This window comes from Bufo gargarizans, unplaced genomic scaffold, assembly GCF_014858855.1.
Source record: "Bufo gargarizans isolate SCDJY-AF-19 unplaced genomic scaffold, ASM1485885v1 fragScaff_scaffold_217_pilon, whole genome shotgun sequence".
Taxonomy (NCBI): domain Eukaryota; kingdom Metazoa; phylum Chordata; class Amphibia; order Anura; family Bufonidae; genus Bufo; species Bufo gargarizans.
In genome coordinates this window covers 36539-55760 of record NW_025334072.1, presented here as the reverse complement: position 1 = coordinate 55760, position 19222 = coordinate 36539, and the positions used below count along the sequence as shown (strand labels likewise).

The 19222-nt window shown below is 44.0% G+C and overlaps 1 protein-coding gene across 1 annotated transcript; it reads left to right on the top strand.

Annotated features, from left to right (window-relative positions):
* Positions 1 to 1122: 1122 nt before the first annotated feature.
* LOC122922338 (gastrula zinc finger protein XlCGF26.1-like) lies at positions 1123 to 18133 on the top strand. Its single transcript, XM_044272914.1, has 5 exons — positions 1123 to 1165; positions 1240 to 1363; positions 1478 to 1575; positions 8650 to 8707; positions 16164 to 18133. Exons 2-5 carry the CDS (start codon positions 1279 to 1281, stop codon positions 17699 to 17701), a joined length of 1779 nt encoding a protein of 592 aa, XP_044128849.1. The 5' UTR covers positions 1123 to 1165; positions 1240 to 1278; the 3' UTR covers positions 17702 to 18133.
* The last annotated feature ends 1089 nt before the right edge of the window (positions 18134 to 19222 follow it).

Here is a 19222-nt window from a genome sequence, read left to right as displayed (position 1 = left end):
TCACATACACCCATACATGCTGATTGGCTCCCGTGTGGCAGATGGGATCTTCCAGCAAGACGTCTCACGGCTAGAAATGTCTGACATTGGTTGGAAGAGCATTACCAAGACAACCCCGGCCCCCTAATTCTCCAGACTTGAACCCAGTTGAGCATCTGTGGAACCACCTATATTGTCGTGTTCTCTCTATGGACCCCACTCCCTTCAGCAGCTGTGGGATGCACTGCAGTCAGCATGGCTCCAGATACCCGTGACAACCTACCAGGACCTTATTGAGTGACTCCCCGTCCGCTTGGCTGCTGTCAGTGCTGTATACTGTGGTTACTCTGGATATAAGCTGGTGGTCAGAATAATGGAACTGTGCTGTGTATCAATCCAGGATAGAAGACACATCATTAGCTAAGGGTCCTTTTACATGGGCAAATTTCTTCCCATAACGAATGCTGATCGACAATATAGCAAGTGAATTGCGCACATTTACACAGGTAAATAATTACCTAAACTGATGGCATCAATCTGATATTGACCCCAGTATATAATTTATATGGGGTAGTGACTGTGAACGAGCACTTGCAATTACGATCATTTGCGCAATTATCTGCCCATTATTAAGGCCCATTAGTCACTTCCATTATACGCTGTCATTGTACGCCTTTGTAATTCAAAATTCGTAAGGCACTTGATTTTATTTGAGATGTTCTTCCAGATGTGATTTGCTCTCAGTCCTTCGTGTTTCCCTCAAGTTCCTTAGGTACCGGACTCTTCTTTTGAAAGACGATGGTCCTTTCCATCAATGTCCCACCAAGGATGGAGAAGGACAGAAACCATATGGCTGCAAGGATATTAGACCTCACCCTGGAGATCATCTCCTTGATAACTGGAGAGGTGAGAGCTTCACATGACATCACTCTTATCTCTAGTAATAAACCAGGGAAATGACTGGAAAGGTGAAGGATTCTTAGAATCTCTGTAGTGATCGGCGTCTCCCCATACACAGGATTACACAGTAGTGAAGAAGTCGTCTGGTGAGTGTGTGACACCCCGTGTGTCAGGAGGATGGAGCAGGACCCAGAGCCCCATTACCGAGCCTCCACCTCATTCCCTGATACATGAGCAGAAGATCCTAGAACTTACCACCAGGATCACTGAGCTGCTGAGCGGAGAGGTGAGCGCTGCTGGAACATTATACAATAACGTCAAGGGAGGGGTCTGGTAATGACTGTATCCTTGTGTTGTCAGGTTCCTATAAGGTGTCAGGATGTCGCTATCTATTTCTCCATGGAGGAGTGGGAGTATTTAGAAGAACACAAGGATCTGTACATGGATGCCATGATGGAGAATCACCAGTTCCTCACATCACCGGGTAAGAGGAGACCTTCCATGACTGTAGAGAGAACAGTTATGAGAGTCAGATTCCTCCATCATCTGATCATCACATATAGACAATGTATTCAGTCAATGTGTGTATTTCCTACAGATGGATCGAGGCAGAGAAATCCACCAGAGAGATGTCCCTGTCCTCAGTATTCCCAGGACTGTCCAGAGGAAAAGCAGAATATCCCACTGGATCATCAGGTAGATGAAGCTGAGGTTTCTACAAATCCTCTATAGACTGATGTAATGGAGCTTTCTACTGACCTCCCCCAGCAGCAGTGGTGTATACTGTACGCTCTACTGCATCTGGTTATTGCGGAAATGTTTTGTTTTAGGGTGCATCCACACAACCGTATGTATTTTGCGGTCCACAAACCTTGGATCCACAAAAAATACAGATGTCTATTCTTGTCCACAAAATGGACAAGAGTAGGACATGTTCTAGCTTTTTTGCAGACTTCAGAACTGATATACGGATGCGCACACTGTGTACTGTCCACATTTTTTGTGGCCCATTGAAATGAATGGGTCCACGTCCAATCTGAAAGAAATGCGGATCCGATGGCAACCAAAAATATGGTCGTGTGCATGGAACCTTAAAAGGGTTGTTCAATAGTTAAACCTATCCACAAGTTATAAGTGTGTAATTATTGGGGTTTAACCAGTAGGACTCCCACCATTCATGATAACAGAGGTCCCATGTCTCCATTCAAATTTATTCAGACTAGCAAAAAGTAGCTAAGTACAGTGCTCCACGACAGTGCCCTCCAAAAGTATTCTCCCCCTTGGTGTTTTTTTCTGTTTTGTTATATTACAACTTGGAATTTAAATTTAACCCATTAGATACGATTGTCACAAACCAGCGGGTGTGAACCCATTGTGACACTTGACCAACCTCCTCAAAGGGAGTTGTCTAAGTTAATCCCTTGTTCTTCACAGTACTCCTGATGGCGGGGATAGACTATCCCGGGGAGAACACCAGGTCGCAACCTCTTGAGGAGGATTGGCACACAAAGCACCTGGTCCAGGCAGACCAGGAGGTACCAGAGGTACAGTCGTAGTCAACAGGCCAAGTCGTAACTAGAAGCAACAGTGCAGGACCAAAGATGAGGCAGAGGTGTAGTCATACAAGCAATGGTTCAAGGCAGGTGGCACAGATACAGGTTAGGCAATCCGAGTCAGCAACAGGAGAGTCGAGACGTAGCAGGCAAGGATGAGACAGGTAGCGGAATCCAGAAGACAAACAAGGGTAAGGAACTGAAGCACAGACAATTTTTTTTTTTTATTGAAATTTACGTGCTTTCTTCAACCATGCAACAAAATCGTGCCACAAAAATAAGTGCACTAGGTTGCAGTCCATCGCTGGCCCTCTCCATAAGAGAAGGACCCCCATAAACCATTCCCAATCCCTCCAGGCCAGAAGGCTCCTGCAAGGGACTGGGACAAATGGCAACCCTCAGCCGAAGCCGAGGGTACGCCCGTCTGTGCTCCCGGCTTTCGCCTCGGCTGCCACCCAAGGTGCCAGCCAGGAGCTTCAACAACAATGTCTGGACTTAAGAGGAACCAAGATGAAGAACCAAGAAACAGGCAACAGATCACCACAGCTACCTGCTCCATAATGCAGCCAGACGTGGACAATAATGGAGGCGGCCAGGAAAGACAGTGCTCGCCCATACACAGAGCCCGGGACCGCGGCAGTGAGTAGGGGAACATCGGCGGTCAGCAACCACCATTACAACTATCTGGCCCAACCACTTTCGAAGGTCACATAATTAGTTTGAATATACCCCTCGACACATCATTTGAGTATTAATACAAGTGTTCTGAAAGGCCCATCAGTCTTCAACTCTACTAAGCAAGCAACATGAAGACTAAGGATCCGCCAAACAGGTCAGAGACAATGTTAAAGAGAATTATGGATTAGGGTTGGGTTACAAAAAATGTCCCAAATTTTAAACATCCTATGTAGCACCATTAAATTAATTACAACAAAATGGAAAGAATGTAACACAACTCCAAACCTGACAAGAGAAGGTATCCCACTAAAACTCAGAGACCATAGCTCCAAAGATCCTCAGAGGATCTGCCCATAAGACCACTATAAGCCAAACACCCCCCAGGGGACATGGAAGGATCTGTCCATAGGACACTATAAGCCGTACACTCCACAGAGGAGATGGAAGGATCTGTCCATTGGACACTATAAGCCGTACCCTCCACAGAGGAGATGGAAGGATCTGTCCTTAGGACCACTATAAGCCATACCATCCACAGAGAAGATGGAAGGATCTCTTCATAGGAATACTGCAAGCCATACACTCCACAGAGGAGATGGAAAGATCTGTCCATAGGACCACTGTAAGCCATATCCTCCATAGAGGTGATTAAAAGGATCTGTCCATAGAACCACTATAAGCTGTACCCTCCACAGAGGAGATGGAAGGATCTGTCCATAGAACCACTATAAGCCGTACCCTCCACAGAGGAAATGGAAGGATCTGTCCATAAAACCACTATAAGCTGTACACTCCACAGAGGAGATGGACGGATCTGTCCATAGGACCACCGTAAGCCGTACCCTCCACAGAGGAAATAGAAGGATCTGTCCATAGGACACTAAAAGCCATACACTCCACAGAGGAGATGGAAGGATCTGTCCATAGGACCACTATAATCCATACCCTCCACAGAGAAGATGGAGGGATCTGTCCATAGGACCACTATAAGCTGTAGGCTCTACAGAGGAGATGGAAGGATCTGTCCATAGGACCACTATAAGCCATACACTCCACAGAGAAGATGGAAGGATCTGTCCATAGGACCACTATAAGCTGTACGCTCCACAGAGGAGATAGAAGGATCTGTCAAGAAGACCACTATAAGCTGTAGGCTCTACAGAGGAGATGGAAGGATCTGTCCATAGGACCACTATAAGCCATACACTCCACAGAGAAGATGGAAGGATCTGTCCATAGGACCACTATAAACTGTACGCTCCACAGAGGAGATGGAAGGATCTGTCAAGAAGACCACTATAAGCTGTAGGCTCCACAGAGGAGATGGAAGATCTGTCTATAGGACCACTATAAGCCGTACACTCCACAGAGGAGATGGAAGGATCTGTCTATAGGACCACTATAAGCCGTACACTCCACAGAGGAGATTGAAGGATCTGTCCAGAGGAGACTATAAGCCGTACCCTCCACAGAGGAGATGCAAGGATCTGTCTATAGGACACTATAAGCCGTACCCTCCACAGAGGAGATGGAAGGGTCTGTCCATAGGACACTATAAGCCGTACACTCCACAGAGGAGATTGAAGGATCTGTCCTGAAGACCACTGTAAGCTGAACACTCCACAAAGGAGATGGGAGGACCTGTCTATAGGACCACTATAAGCCGTGCACTCCACAGAGGAGATGGAAGGATCTGTCCATAAGACCACTGTAAGCCGTACCCTCCACAGAGGAGATGGAAGAATCTGTCCATAGGACCACTATAAGCCGTACACTCCACAGAGGAGATGGAAGGATCTGTCTATAGGACCACTATAGGCTGTACTTCATACGCTTTATGATGAAGCTGGAAGATAAAAAAAGCTATAGATTAAAGAAAAATATAGGAAAACACCTTTGTGGCAGACTCCCAAACACATAGAAGAAGGTTCTCTGGTGAGATGAGAGCATCATTGTGAGGCACGAACCCAACGCTTCCCATGACCCCAATACACCATTCCCCCAGTACAGCATGGTGGTGGCAGCATCAGGCTACAGAGATGCTTTTCATCAACAGGAAAACTGGTCAAGATTGAAGGAGAGATGGACGGCAGTAAATACAGGGAAATTCTTGAGGAAAACCTGTTTTCATCTGCCCGAGATTTGAGCCTGGGACAGAGTTCACATTCTAGCAGGACAATGGCAGCAGTCATACAGCTAGGGCTACACTGAAGGGGTTTAATGGGAAAGAAACACTAAAATATCTTGGAGTGGCCAAGTCAAAACCCAGATCTGAAGACTGCCGGACACCAACACAACCATCTAGCAAATCCCAGTGTCCAGCTAATACAGACATACACCAAGAGACTGCCACCTGTGATTGCAGCAAAAGGCAGCTCCACAAACTACTGACTTCAAGGGGGTGAATACTTACGCACATTAAAGTTTGAATCTTGGTTATCATTTGTGTCGCAGTAACTAAAAACTAAATAACAGGAAAAACACCAAAGCAGTGAATACTTTTGGAGGCACTGTGTCTCCAGCAATTCCATAGAGCCGAATGAAGCACCAGTGAAGCATTGAAATTGGGGACACTCCACCAATCGGACACTATACATCTTAGGACAATGCCTTTAACTTTCCACCTTTTCTGACATCCATTTGGCGAGTGAGAGTCAATGTCAGTTTTTGGCGTTGATTTTGGTGTATTTTCCATGCAGAATCAGAGCCATAAAAATGCCTCCAAACAGCCTCTCATTCATTTCAAAGGGAAGCAGCGCTCAGTTTTTTTCTTTCCACGTACATGGCTTATCTAGGGGCCGGAATCCGCCCTCAATATTAGGGATCGACCGATTATGGGTTTTACTGATATTATCGGCCGATATTCAGTATTTTGACTGTTATCGGTATCGGCATGTATTTTGCCGATATTCCGATAACTTATTGGGAACACAGATTGCGCTGCTGTCAGCGCTCTCCGTGTTCCCTCAGCAGCACAGGGGAGAAGGAAGCAGTGTCTCCCTCCCCCTGTGCTGCTGCTGCCGCCAATGAGAGGAAGGAGGACAAGAGGAGGGGAGGGGCTATGGCCACTGCGCCACCAATGAAGATAACTCTCTCATTAATTCATATACAGGAGGCGGGAGCTGCAGAATCACATAGCCGGCTCCCGGCCTCTATGAGCAGTAGCTGCGATCTGCGGTAGTTAACCCCTCAGGTGCTGCGGATCGCAGCTACCGCTCATAGAGGTCGGGAGCCGGCTATGTGATTCTGCAGCCATCTCCCGCCTCCTGTATATGAATGAATGAGAGACTTATCTTCATTGGTGGCGCAATGCGCCCCCCCCCCAAGCCCCCCAGTATTAATCATTGGTGGCGCAGTGCACCCCCCCACCCCAACCCCAGTATTAAAAACATTGGTGGCGCAGTGCGCCCCCCCCCCAAGCCCCCCAGTATTAATCATTGGTGGCGCAGTGCGACCCCCACCCCAACCCCAGTATTAAAAACATTGGTGGCGCAGTGCGTCCCCCCACCCAAGCCCCCCAGTATTAATCATTGGTGGCAGTGACCAGTCAAGCCCTGGCTGCCATGATGAGCTCCATGCTGTTGTGTGCACAAAGCACAGAGCAGCAGGGACAGTGTGAGCTCCTATTCACCCTGATAGAGATCTATCAGGGTGAATAGGACAAGGGTTCTAGTCCCTAAGGGGGCTAAAAGTTAGAAAAAAATAAATAAAAATATTAAGTATGAATGAAAAAGAAAGATTTACAAAAAAAAATACACGTTAACAATAAACTACTAATTTTCTGCAGTTTTGTGTAGGAATTTTTTATTTTTTTTTATGAAAATTCCCAGAATATCGGTATAAATTATCGGCAAGATTCAGTAAAAATTCTATTTGATTCATATACATTTCTGCTCCTTCTGGGCTTTGAAGTCCAGGAGGCGGTTCTATAAGTGATTGACAGCCTTCCCTCTATGAGTGTGTATACAGAGCGCTGTCAATCACTGATAGCCCCGCCTCCTGGACTTCAAAGCCCAGAATGAGCAGAAATGTAAATGAATAAAATACAAGTTTTACGGAATCTTTTCCCACAAAACTGTATATCAATCTGCTCAGCTCCTCCAGTTCTACAACATGCTGCCTGACACCATTTGGGGTACTTGCAGCTTTGTGATCTCTTTCTATTCTTTTTTTTTTTTTTGTATTTTTGGTGACATACACCATGTTTGATAAATAACACAGTGATTGTATAGTTCAGGTCATGGTGGATGCAGAAATACCAATTATGTGGAAGAGTTTTTATTCATTTTTTTCCTATAAAAAAAAATTATTATAGAAAACAGGGGAATGTGTTTTATTTTAACAGGGAATTTTAAAAATAAAACTTTGTGGAATTCTGTTTTTATGCTGTTTATTGGTCCCACAAGGGGACTTTGACTTGTGATTGTTTGATTGATTTCATAATGCACTGCACAATGTATGCAGCAATGTATTAGGCCTACACAGGGACCTCCTGTAAACACTCGGCTGCCATGTAAAGGCATCGGTACTCCGCAATTGCATTTGTGGGTGTGTCGATGGGTGACACAGAGAAAGCTGCCTCCTCTACAACTACTTAGATGCTGCTGTCACTATTGACTATGGCATCCAAGAAGTTATACGCCTTTCATTTGCAGTTCTGCTGTACTCGCTCGCTGGGGCAGGTGCTTAGCTGACATAAGACAACAGAGCACCCGCTCTTTCCAGCTCAGGAAACCTGTGCATCACGTAGACTAGGCCTCCATAAAAAAAAAGCATATTTTTATCAACAACTGTCATATTTTCATCAGAGAAGTTAATTTTAGTATATGTTACTGGTGCTGCAGCATTATGCATAAAGCAATCTTTAGTTTCTTCAGATACCACTGTTTTCCTTGAGTTTTTTTCCTTAGTTACAGCTTTTTTAACTTCTACAATATGAGGATCTCCTCAAGATTGCTCCTCTGCCAGTTCTCTGAGGCCAAAACTGCTTTCCCTCACTTCACACACACACTTGCTGTAGCCAGCAGCCTCCTGCCAGCCAATCAGATTGGATTACTGAGAGAGACGCCTCCTCACTCTGAAGCCTGATGCAGTCATGCAGTGTGAAGGACCGCCCCTCTGTCTTCTGTTTACACTGAGCTCAAGACAGGGAAGATATAGCAACACTCTGTTAAGGGAGCAATGTAAAGGGGCAGGGGACATTAATGAAAGCTGTTAATATAAGGTAATTACAGATCTATTGACAATAATTCACAGACTAACTTGGGTATGCACTCCTAGCTCTAATAAACTAGCAAATTAAAAAAAAGTATGACAGTTACACTTTAATGACCATCATAAAATTGCAGAAAAATGACTGAAACCTTTGTGTTGATGTGTAAAATACTTGGCTGAATGGTGATCCTGTCTGGTCGACATGTGAGGAGATCCTTCTTTTAGAGCAGATTGGTTCATGTCTTCTAGGGGGGTTTGAGCTTCACCTGGATTTAAGATCATCTAGGGCTTCATTTCTTTTATTCTTATGTTTTTGTGCTTGCAGGAAAGTTCTGGTGGAACGATGAGTGAACTAAAAAAAAACGGATCAGTGTTACTGAATGGTAAAAACCTTTTATAAATCTTGTTTGACTGTAAATTTCTTTATTAATGGGAAAACTGATAGGAAGTTCAGATAAATGTCCTCATTATTAATATTAATATTATAGTTAATAATTCATTTACTGCCATAATTTTCCATCATCTTCCTTGGCACACGTACAGTGTGACACAATATGGACAGATAGCGTCACATTGGAGGGTAAATGATGATCATAGGGAAGGTCATATACTATAATAGGCCAAGATTATCAAACTGGTTGTGGTGTGTGGACCCATGGGGGACAAGTCATGTCTCTAGGAGGTACCCGCACTGTCTTCACTGCCATTTTTAGTAGAATACAGACTTCTGTTGGACAAACAAGAAGAGAAATAGCTAGTTAGTTGAGTGTAATTGTGGATTTCATGAAGCTTGGGAGAGAACAGGGGACGACATGGACACATCAATTCCTACGCATTTTGGGTCTTACAGTAATGAAGCAACAGAATATAACAGAACTCTCATAGCACTAAACATAGGTAATATATAAATACCCCGTCTTGATATGAGAAATAACTCAGAGGTTCTTAGCAAAAATATTTTGATCAAGACACATCTGTGTCGACCTACCACAGCAAGGTGACCTCAGTCCAGGCTGGACCCTACTCTATTTAATACCTATCTCTATGCTTAAATGCACACAGAGGTAACAAGTAGCAGCACAGTATATGTGCAGGTTCTGCTTTCCTGAATGTAGATGTCCACTGGCATAGAGATGGGTATTAAACAGATAAGTTTCCTGCCTGGACTGAGGACACCTTGCCATGGTAGGTCCAGGCAGCAACCTACTCTATTTAATACCTATCTCCTCTGCCAGTGGGCAGCTATATCCAGGAGAGCAGAACCTACAGATATATTGTGCTGCTACTTGTCACCTCTGTGTGCATATAAGCATAGAGATAGGTATTAAATAAGTTCCTGTCTGGACTGAGGTCACCTTGCCGTAGTAGGTGGGCAAAATATATTTGCTCAGAACCTCAGAGTTTTCTTTTATCATATCAAAATAGAGTATTCGTTTTTATATAACCTTTGTATCAGAGTGCTGTTGTATTCAGTGTTTTATTTAGTGTTGGACACGTAGATCCGTGTATTTATCACATTGTGCTAGATGTTTTTATCCTTTTTTTGTATTTTTTGTCAAACTATAATGACCCAAAAAACAGAGAACCAAATTAGAAATACAAATGACCAATGGTTGTTCATTACCAAATCACACAACACAGTAATTGGCTACTGAACAATTTCACTTGATGCTCACTTATAGAAATAATTATGTCACTGTTCACATGGCACATTATTTGGTTGCAAACAAGTACTGGTTTTGTAACTAATTAGGTTTGGATGTTTTATGACCAGTATATTCTTTTAGAGAGAATGAGCAAAGAATGAAGTAAGATTAAAGGTTATTGTTATGACTCCTAAGAGAATATATTAGGTATGCATGTATACTGAATGTGATACAAAACTTTTACCAAATCAAAAATTCGAAGTATGCCAAGAGGTGTAGCTTCCCTTATGCAGATTAATGTGTTGACATCATCATATACAGTACATGAATAATAATGTACTGATGATGTAATGTATGAAAGCCATTGATGTGAATGTACTGCAGCAGACTATTAAGCCTTTGTGAATGATATTCCTTTGTCATCCTGGGTGTACAAATGATGTTTGAGAACATCACCATTCTACCATTCCATGCCAGACCATTCCACGCTCTGCTTTCTGTAGTCTACCTCCTCTCTAAATCCTCCCCATGATCTGTTTTTCCTTTTGTGTCTAATAAACATGTCCCGTATTTTTCGCCGTATAAGACGCACCAGCCCACAAGACGCACCTAGGTTTTTGAGGAGGAAAATAAGAAAAAAAAAAATTTGAACCAAAAGGTGCGCTTTTGGTGGGTTTTGAACTAATTGTGGTCTGTGGGTGACGCACTGTTATGGGGGATCTGTGGGTGACGCACTGTTATGGGGGATCTGTGGGTGACACTTATGGGGGATCTGTGGGTGACACTTATGGGGGAGCTGTGGGTGACACTTATGGGGGAGCTGTGGGTGACACTTATGGGGGATCTGTGGGTGACACTTATGGGGGATCTGTGGGTGACACTTATGGGGGATCCTCTCTGGATGGCACTGTTATGAGGATGAGGATCTGTGTATGACAGTTATGGGGGGGATCTGTGGATGACACATATATAGCATCTTATGCTATGTGTCATCCACAGATCCCCTCCATAAGTGTCCCTGTAGTGAATGACCCTCAATACAGGGGGTGGGGGTCGCATCTGCTTTAATAATGACAGCGGGGCCCGTGCAGTGACTGTATTCTACTACACGGGCCCCGCTCACTGTATAATCATATCTCTCTAATAGTTTAAAAAGTGCGTCTTATACGGCGAAAAATACGGTAAGTTCAGTCCCAAGAAGAATTGTCTCGAGTCTACTTCAGCTTCGGGTGGAGTCCAACATAGCCATCTCTCCATTCACCGCTAAGAGACTGCCAGAAATAGCTGAGCCAGTGCTTGGCTATTTTTGGGGCATCGACTGCTTTCTTTTTACTGCGGAGTTCCCGTTCTGGAGATAAAAATGGGTCAAGACAAGGGACTTGCACCTATCTGACATTGATGGCACATTAATGTCCTAGTTAAGTTGCACCCACACAGACACCCATAGAAATTCAGCTGGCTTTGAAAACTTATGAAAAGGAGAAATTGGAAAAATAAAGTTCTTGCCCATGACAAATAATTAAGTTACTTTTTTGCTGGAACTTGGTTAACATTGGGACACATTGTATTCTATGGTCATGATAGAAACACCTGCCGCTGTACAAGAGATTATTGTCACCACCAGACATCTGAGAAGCTCTGACAGATGCCTTTCAGAACCTCCTCCTTGAGCTTCCTTTGTTTTGGCTTTCAGTTCCTCATCTCGTTAGCCTCTCTCAGCTGTCATGTAGTTGGACTGATTGCATCCCTTTAAATTCCCCCCCATAATGCATTAGTGTGCGGTTTATACAACTTCCTAGAGTGTGTGTGCATGCTGATCCTATTTCCCAGTCTTCTACAAGATAAGTGTTGTACATTCATTTGTGATTTTCTGTTTGCTAGATCCCAGGTGACCCTGACTCCCTCCGTGTCTAGTGTAGGGAGCCGGTTGTCGTGTCCCCTCACTATTATAGGGTGTTCAGGTGTTTTACAGTCGAGGTACGAGGATATGCGATCATCTATCATTGGGATTTTTGCATAGGCTGAGCAGTCAGGGAGAGTGCCAGGTCTGATGCAGGGGTCTCCCTTTTTGTTCCTTAGTTTTGGATCCAGTGAGTCATATACTCATATTGTGTTGTCTTGTTTCCTGTACACCTTCCGTGACATTATAAACCGCCAAAACCGTCTCAAGCATGGATCCGGTTTCACTTTTGACTGAACGCTTGCAGGGTCTTTCATTGGAGGTAGCAGGTCTCCGTAAGACTCTTTCTCAGTTTCAAGTGACCGGTTCAGCTTGCGTTAATGGAGTTTGTTCTGAGCCTAAGATCTCGCTCCCGGATACGTTCTCCGGGGGTAGTGAGAATTTTGTGCGTTTTAGAGAGGCTTGCAAACTCCATTTTCGCCTTCTTCCCCATTCCTCTGGTGTTGAGGAACGGAGGGTGGGGATCATTATATCGCTGCTCAGGGGTAACGCTCAGTCGTGGGCCTATTCGCTGCCGGTGGGGGCACGGCCCCTCCGTTCAGTGGATGAATTGGATGAATTCTTTTTAGCCCTGGGTCAGATATATGATGATCCGGATCGTATTGCTTTGGCTGAGTCTAGACTACGTCTGTTATGCCAGGGTAAACAATCCGCAGAGATATACTGCTCAGAATTTCGGAGATGGGCAGCTGATACTGGTTGGAATGATGCTGCACTCCGAAGTCAATTTTGCCATGGTCTTTCAGAGGGATTGAAAGATGCATTTGCCTTTCATGAGAGGCCTATCTCCTTGAACTCTGCTATGTCTCAGGCCGTTCGTATTGACAGGCGTCTTAGAGAGAGAGGAGAGATCACTCCTTCCTGTCATACTCAATCCCAGGACAGTGCAGCGGTCTCATTCTGTGCGCAGGGGTCTCAGTCGCTGTCAGCCCCTTCTGAGCAGGAGCCCATGCAGCTGGGGTTGATTGCCTCTGACAATAGAAGATTCAGCCCGCATGGGAAGGTTTGTTTTTGTTGTGGAGGTATAAATCATTTGGCAAATGTTTGTCCCTCTAGGAGATTCAGGCAGTTTTTTGGGAGTAATAAAGAAACAAAAAGGAAAAAATCTTTTAAAAATGTTCCATCTGTTACTATTGGCAGGGTTGAGGCGAAAATTGAAGGTTTTCCGTTTGCTTGTAGTTCCCGTTTTGTCCTGCCTGCCAGGGTGGCGCTAGAGAGCAAGAACATTTTTTGTGAGATTTTTGTAGATAGTGGAGCAGCTGTCAATCTCATTGATAATCAATTTGCGATAACTCATGGTTTCCAGGTATGCACTTTGGGAAAGGATATTCCTGTTTTTGCTATTGATTCCGCTCCACTTTCTCAGAAATCATTAAAGGGCATAGTTCACAATATCCGTTTAATTGTGAGTGATGCTCATGTTGAGGATGTGTCATGTTTCGTCCTTAGCGGATTGCCTACTCCTCCAGTGTTGGGGCTACCCTGGCTCACTAAACATAACCCGACCATTGATTGGCAAGCGAGGCAAATAAATGGTTGGAGTGAATTTTGCAGAGAGAATTGCCTCACGACATCTGTTTCTGAGGTTTCTACTAAGACTGTACCATCTTTTCTCTCTGAATTTTTGGATGTCTTCTCTGAGAGTATAGTTCAGGATTTGCCCCCTCACAGGGAGTACGATTGCCCTATTAATCTCATCTCAGGGGCCAAGCTGCCTAAATCTCGTTTATACAATCTCTCCCAACCTGAAAGGGTCGCTATGCGTGCTTATATCTCTGAGAGTCTGAGAAAAGGACACATACGACCCTCGAAGTCACCTGTTGCCGCTGGTTTTTTCTTTGTTAAGAAAAAAGATGGTTCTTTAAGACCTTGTCTGGATTTCAGGGAACTGAACAGTATCACTATTCGTGACCCTTATCCGCTTCCTCTGATCCCGGACCTGTTTAACCAGATTGTTGGGGCTTTGTTCTTTTCGAGGTTTAATTTTGTTGTCACGTTCCGCCCTGGGGTTAAGAATGTGAAGGCAGATGCCCTGTCACGTTGTTTTCCGGGAGGTGGGAATTTTGAAGACCCGGGTCCCATTTTGGCTGAAGGTGTGGTGGTCTCTGCTCTTTATCCTGAATTGGAGGCAGAGGTGCAGGTAGCCCAGTCAGAGGCTCCTGATCTTTGTCCTCCTGGGAGGTTGTTTGTGCCTCTCGCTTTAAGATTTTTAAGGAACACCACGATACTGTCCTTGCTGGGCACCCGGGGGCAAGAGCCACAGTGGATCTCATCGCTCGGAGATTCTGGTGGCCTGCGCTTCGTAAGTCGGTTGAGGGTTTTGTGGCAGCCTGCGAGACTTGCGCTCGTGCCAAAGTCCCTCATTCACGGCCATCAGGTCCTCTCCTTCCCTTACCCATTCCTTCCCGTCCTTGGACACATCTGTCCATGGACTTCATAACGGACCTGCCTCGTTCCTCGGGGAAGACTGTGATTCTGGTGGTGGTGGACCGTTTTAGCAAAATGGTGCATTTCATCCCTTTTCCTGGCTTGCCCAATGCTAAGACGCTGGCGCAGGCATTTATTGATCACATTGTCAAATTGCATGGTATTCCTTCAGACATAGTCTCTGATAGGGGCACGCAGTTTGTTTCCAGATTCTGGAAGGCTTTCTGTTCTCGCTTGGGGGTTCGGTTGTCATTCTCTTCTGCTTTCCACCCGCAGTCGAATGGCCAGACAGAGCGCGTCAATCAGAATCTGGAGACATATCTGCGCTGTTTTGTGGCGGAGAATCAGGAGGATTGGTGTTCTTTTTTGTCCCTTGCTGAGTTTGCTTTAAATAACCGTCGTCAGGAGTCCTCTGATAAGTCACCATTTTTTGGTGCATATGGGTTTCATCCGCAGTTTGGGACATTCTCGGGAGAGGGGTCTTCTGGTTTACCTGATGAGGACAGATTCTCCTCGTCTTTGTCATCTATTTGGCAAAAGATTCAGGATAATCTAAAGAGCATGAGTGAGAGATATAAGCGTGTGGCAGATAAGAGACTTGTGCCTGGTCCGGACCTGAATGTTGGTGATCTGGTGTGGTTGTCTACCAAGAATATCAAATTGAAGGTTCCCTCCTGGAAGTTGGGTTCTAGGTTTATTGGGCCTTACAAAATCCTGTCTGTCATCAATCCTGTTGCCTACCGTCTTGATCTTCCTCAGACTTGGAAGATCCATAATGTTTTTCATAAGTCCTTATTAAAACCTTATGTTCAACCCATTGTACCCTCGCCTTTGCCTCCTCCTCCGATTATGGTTGATGGTAATCTTGAATTTCAGGTCTCTAGGATTGTGGATTCTCGTGTTGTCCGCGGTTCTCTCCAGTACCTCGTTCATTGGGAGGGTTACGGTCCTGAGGAGAGGATGTGGGTCCCAGTGACGGACATTAAGGCCACTCGTCTCATCAGGGATTTCCATAGGTCCCATCCTGAGAAGGTGGGCTCTGAGTGTCCGGAGTCCACTCGTAGAGGGAGGGGTACTGTCACCACCAGACATCTGAGAAGCTCTGACAGATGCCTTTCAGAACCTCCTCCTTGAGCTTCCTTTGTTTTGGTTTTCAGTTCCTCATCTCGTTAGCCTCTCTCAGCTGTCATGTAGTTGGACTGATTGCATCCCTTTAAATTCCCCCCCATAATGCACTAGTGTGCGGTTTATACAACTTCCTGGAGTGCGTGTGCATGCTGATCCTATTTCCCAGTCTTCTACAAGATAAGTGTTGTACATTCATTTGTGATTTTCTGTTTGCTGGATCCCAGGTGACCCTGACTCCCTCCGTGTCTAGTGTAGGGAGCCGGTGGTCGTGTCACCTCACTATTATAGGGTGTTCAGGTGTTTTACAGTCGAGGTACGAGGATATGCGATCATCTACCATTGGGATTTTCGCATAGGCTGAGCAGTCAGGGAGAGTGCCAGGTCTGATGCAGGGGTCTCCCTTTTTGTTCCTTAGTTTTGGATCCAGTGAGTCATATACTCATATTGTGTTGTCTTGTTTCCTGTACACCTTCCGTGACAATTATATTCTGGGACCTGTACAGACAAATACTTTATGAACGCTATGACGGTTTCTTTGGTCTGTCTCTTTTTACTAGTGCCTGTGATTTACTTACTGAAAATATATATTATACTGTGCTTTTCCCATACATTTTCTTTCGTTATTTGGTGAATAAAAACATTTACTTTGGGAAAATAAAAAGTTGTTTCTTTTTCCAGGTAAAGATAAGATGGGAGACTCAAATGGACATCTCATTTTATTTAAAGAAGATAACAATGACACACGAGCTAATCCAATGACTCTTAATGTTCCCTTAGACCTTCACAGTGGAGATCTACCCACCGATACCGCTGAACACAAGAAACTTTTATCTAATGAATCACTGATTGTCAAAACAAGAACTGGACCCAGAGAAGGGCAAATATGTGGAGAACACTTTAGAAATAAATCAAAACCGTCTTTGAATGAAGGAATTCACAATGATGAGAGACCGTTTTCATGTTCAGAATGTGGGAAATGTTTTGGCAAGAAGTCATATCTAGAGGAACATCTTAGAATTCACACAGGAGTGAAGCCATTTTCATGTCCAATATGTGGGAGATGTTTTAATCAGAAGTCAAGTCTTATGGAACATCGGAGAACTCACACAGGGGAGAAACCATTTTCATGTTTAGAATGTGGCAAGCGTTTTGGCCAAAAATCGGTTCTTTTTAAACATCAGAGAATTCACACAGGGGAGAAGCCATTTTCATGTCCGGAATGTGGAAAGTGTTTTAGTCAGAAATCAAATCTGATAGAACATCAAAGAATTCACACAGGGGAGAAGCCATTTTCTTGTTCACAGTGTGGGAAATGTTTTAGCCAAAAATCAGGTCTTCTTAAACATCAGACAGCTCACACAGGGGAGAATAAATTTTCGTGTTCTGAATGTGGGAAATATTTTTGTCAGAAATCAAATCTTGTAAAACATCTACGAGTTCATACGGGAGAGAAACCATTTTTATGTTCAGAATGTGGGAAATGTTTTAACCAAAAATCGATTCTTGCTAAGCATCAGAGAATTCACAGAGGAGAGAAGCCATTTTCATGTCCTGAATGTGGGAAATGTTTTAGTCAGAAATCAAGCCTTATGGAACATCAAAGAAATCACACTGGGGAGAGGCCATTTTCATGTTCACAATGTGGGAAATGCTTTAGCCAGAAATCGGGTCTTGTGAAACATCATCTGAGAACTCACCCAGAGGAGAAGCCATTTTCATGTCATGTATGTGGGAAATGTTTTGGTCAGAAATCGAATTTTGAGGAACATTTAAGAATTCACACAGGAGAGAAACCATTTTCATGTTCAGAATGTGGTAAGTGTTTTGGCCAGAAATCAGTTCTTGCTACACATCAGAAAACTCACAAAGGAGAGAAGCCATTTTCATGTCCAGAATGTGGAAAATATTTCAGTCAGAAAGCAAATCTTTTGAAACATTTAAGAGTTCACACAGGAGAGAAACCGTTTTCATGTTCAGACTGTGGGAAATGTTTTGGGCAGAAATCAGTTCTTGATAGACATAAGAGAACCCACAGAGGAGAGAAGCCATTTTCATGTCCTGAATGTGGCAAATGTTTTAGTCAGAAATCGAATCTTATGGAACATCTAAGAATTCACACAGGGGAGAAGCCATTTTCATGTTCTGAATGTGGCAAATGTTTTAGCCAAAAAGCAGGGTTTGCTAAACATCTGAGAACTCACACAGGGGAAATGTAAGAACTGTTGCAGATGTGTGGATTTATTGTTAGACCTGTTGCTTAAAGGTGACCTTACAAATTAGACAGAAGTTGGTTGATGGTTGAACAGCAGTTGAACAAACATCTGGTGAACATTCGTTGCATGGATGCAGCCATAAACATTTTAGTCCATATTGGATAAACTGGTTTCTTTTCTTTAACAGCTAAAACTTGGTCTAGTTCACATGGTAATTATAAAGGACCCTTTGGACAACAGGAAATCCAACCAGTAGAGATGCTGTAATAGAATAGGAGATGAGCCACACATGCATAAACTCTCCCACTTAGTCGGTTTTGTTGCATTTATAATCATTGACATCACAAAAACTTGTGCTGGAAGTGATATATCAGTGGCTACTTGAAATGTAAATATAATAAATTAAAAAAATACAAATAAATGAAATAGAATGGCTCCAGTTTTTGGAAGAATTATCTTTGATCCATAAATCTGTAGATGGGTTGAACCCTGCTGTCTGTGCATTCATATTTTTTAATACAGGTAAAAGAATAATATAGTCAGTATGGTATATGGTAAGAAAGACGTGTTCAACCAAGGGATTGGAGGGTCAATGAAGGGAAAAAACTCCAGTTTTCCACTGCTGAATCAGTGGCAGGTTAGTAGCATATTTTATCCGTGTGAACATACCCCAAACTTTTTCTTCTGTAGACGGAGGCAGGGAATTTTACATGGAACAGCTTTTCACCATATTTTTTGTAGGTGCCATCTATACACATGTTAAAAATGTCCCCTGTTAGATGCCTTTTCTCAGGTCTAAATAAATTATTTTAATCTTTCCTCGTAACTAAGACCCTCCATGCCCCCTATCAGTTTAGTTGCTCATCTCTGTACATTTTCCACCTCCAGGGCATCATTTCTATGGAATGATGCTCAGAATTAGGCCTCTTGCACACGATCATATGCCCTCCAAGACATTCGGTCCGTGAGCGGGCCATATGTCCCAGAGCGCACGGGAGCACACAGCATCATAGATTACAATGATGCTGTGCACGTCAAGCCACCCGGGGGGGCTATTGTCCCACACACTTGCAGTACAGAATGGTTTATTACATGCCATTCGTCTAACCAAAACAGTCCATCCATGCAGTGGTACTCCTCTGTGCACTTCTTGCTGTCATTCTTGTTCATTGTTGTTCTCTCGACCACCGTGACACACTACGTTGAACAGTGCTGACATCTTGGCCTAGGTACTGCTGAAGTGATAAACCAAGGTGCAAAAAGTGGCAGGAACTGGCACACTGACTAACAGGAAGCAGCCCACAATCATCCTACATGACTTTCATGTGGCTAAAACACTTTGCTTGAGTCAGGTTTTTTTTTACCCCTCCTACATGTCACAGATTGTAGCTTGGTGCATAAATATTTTATAGTTTGCAGATATTAGCTACACCTGCTACTTCCTCTATCTGCATACCCTTATGGCTTGTCCTTCTTGGTGTTGCAATTTCAATGTTCATAGTCTCCCAGCCACCTTGACCAGAG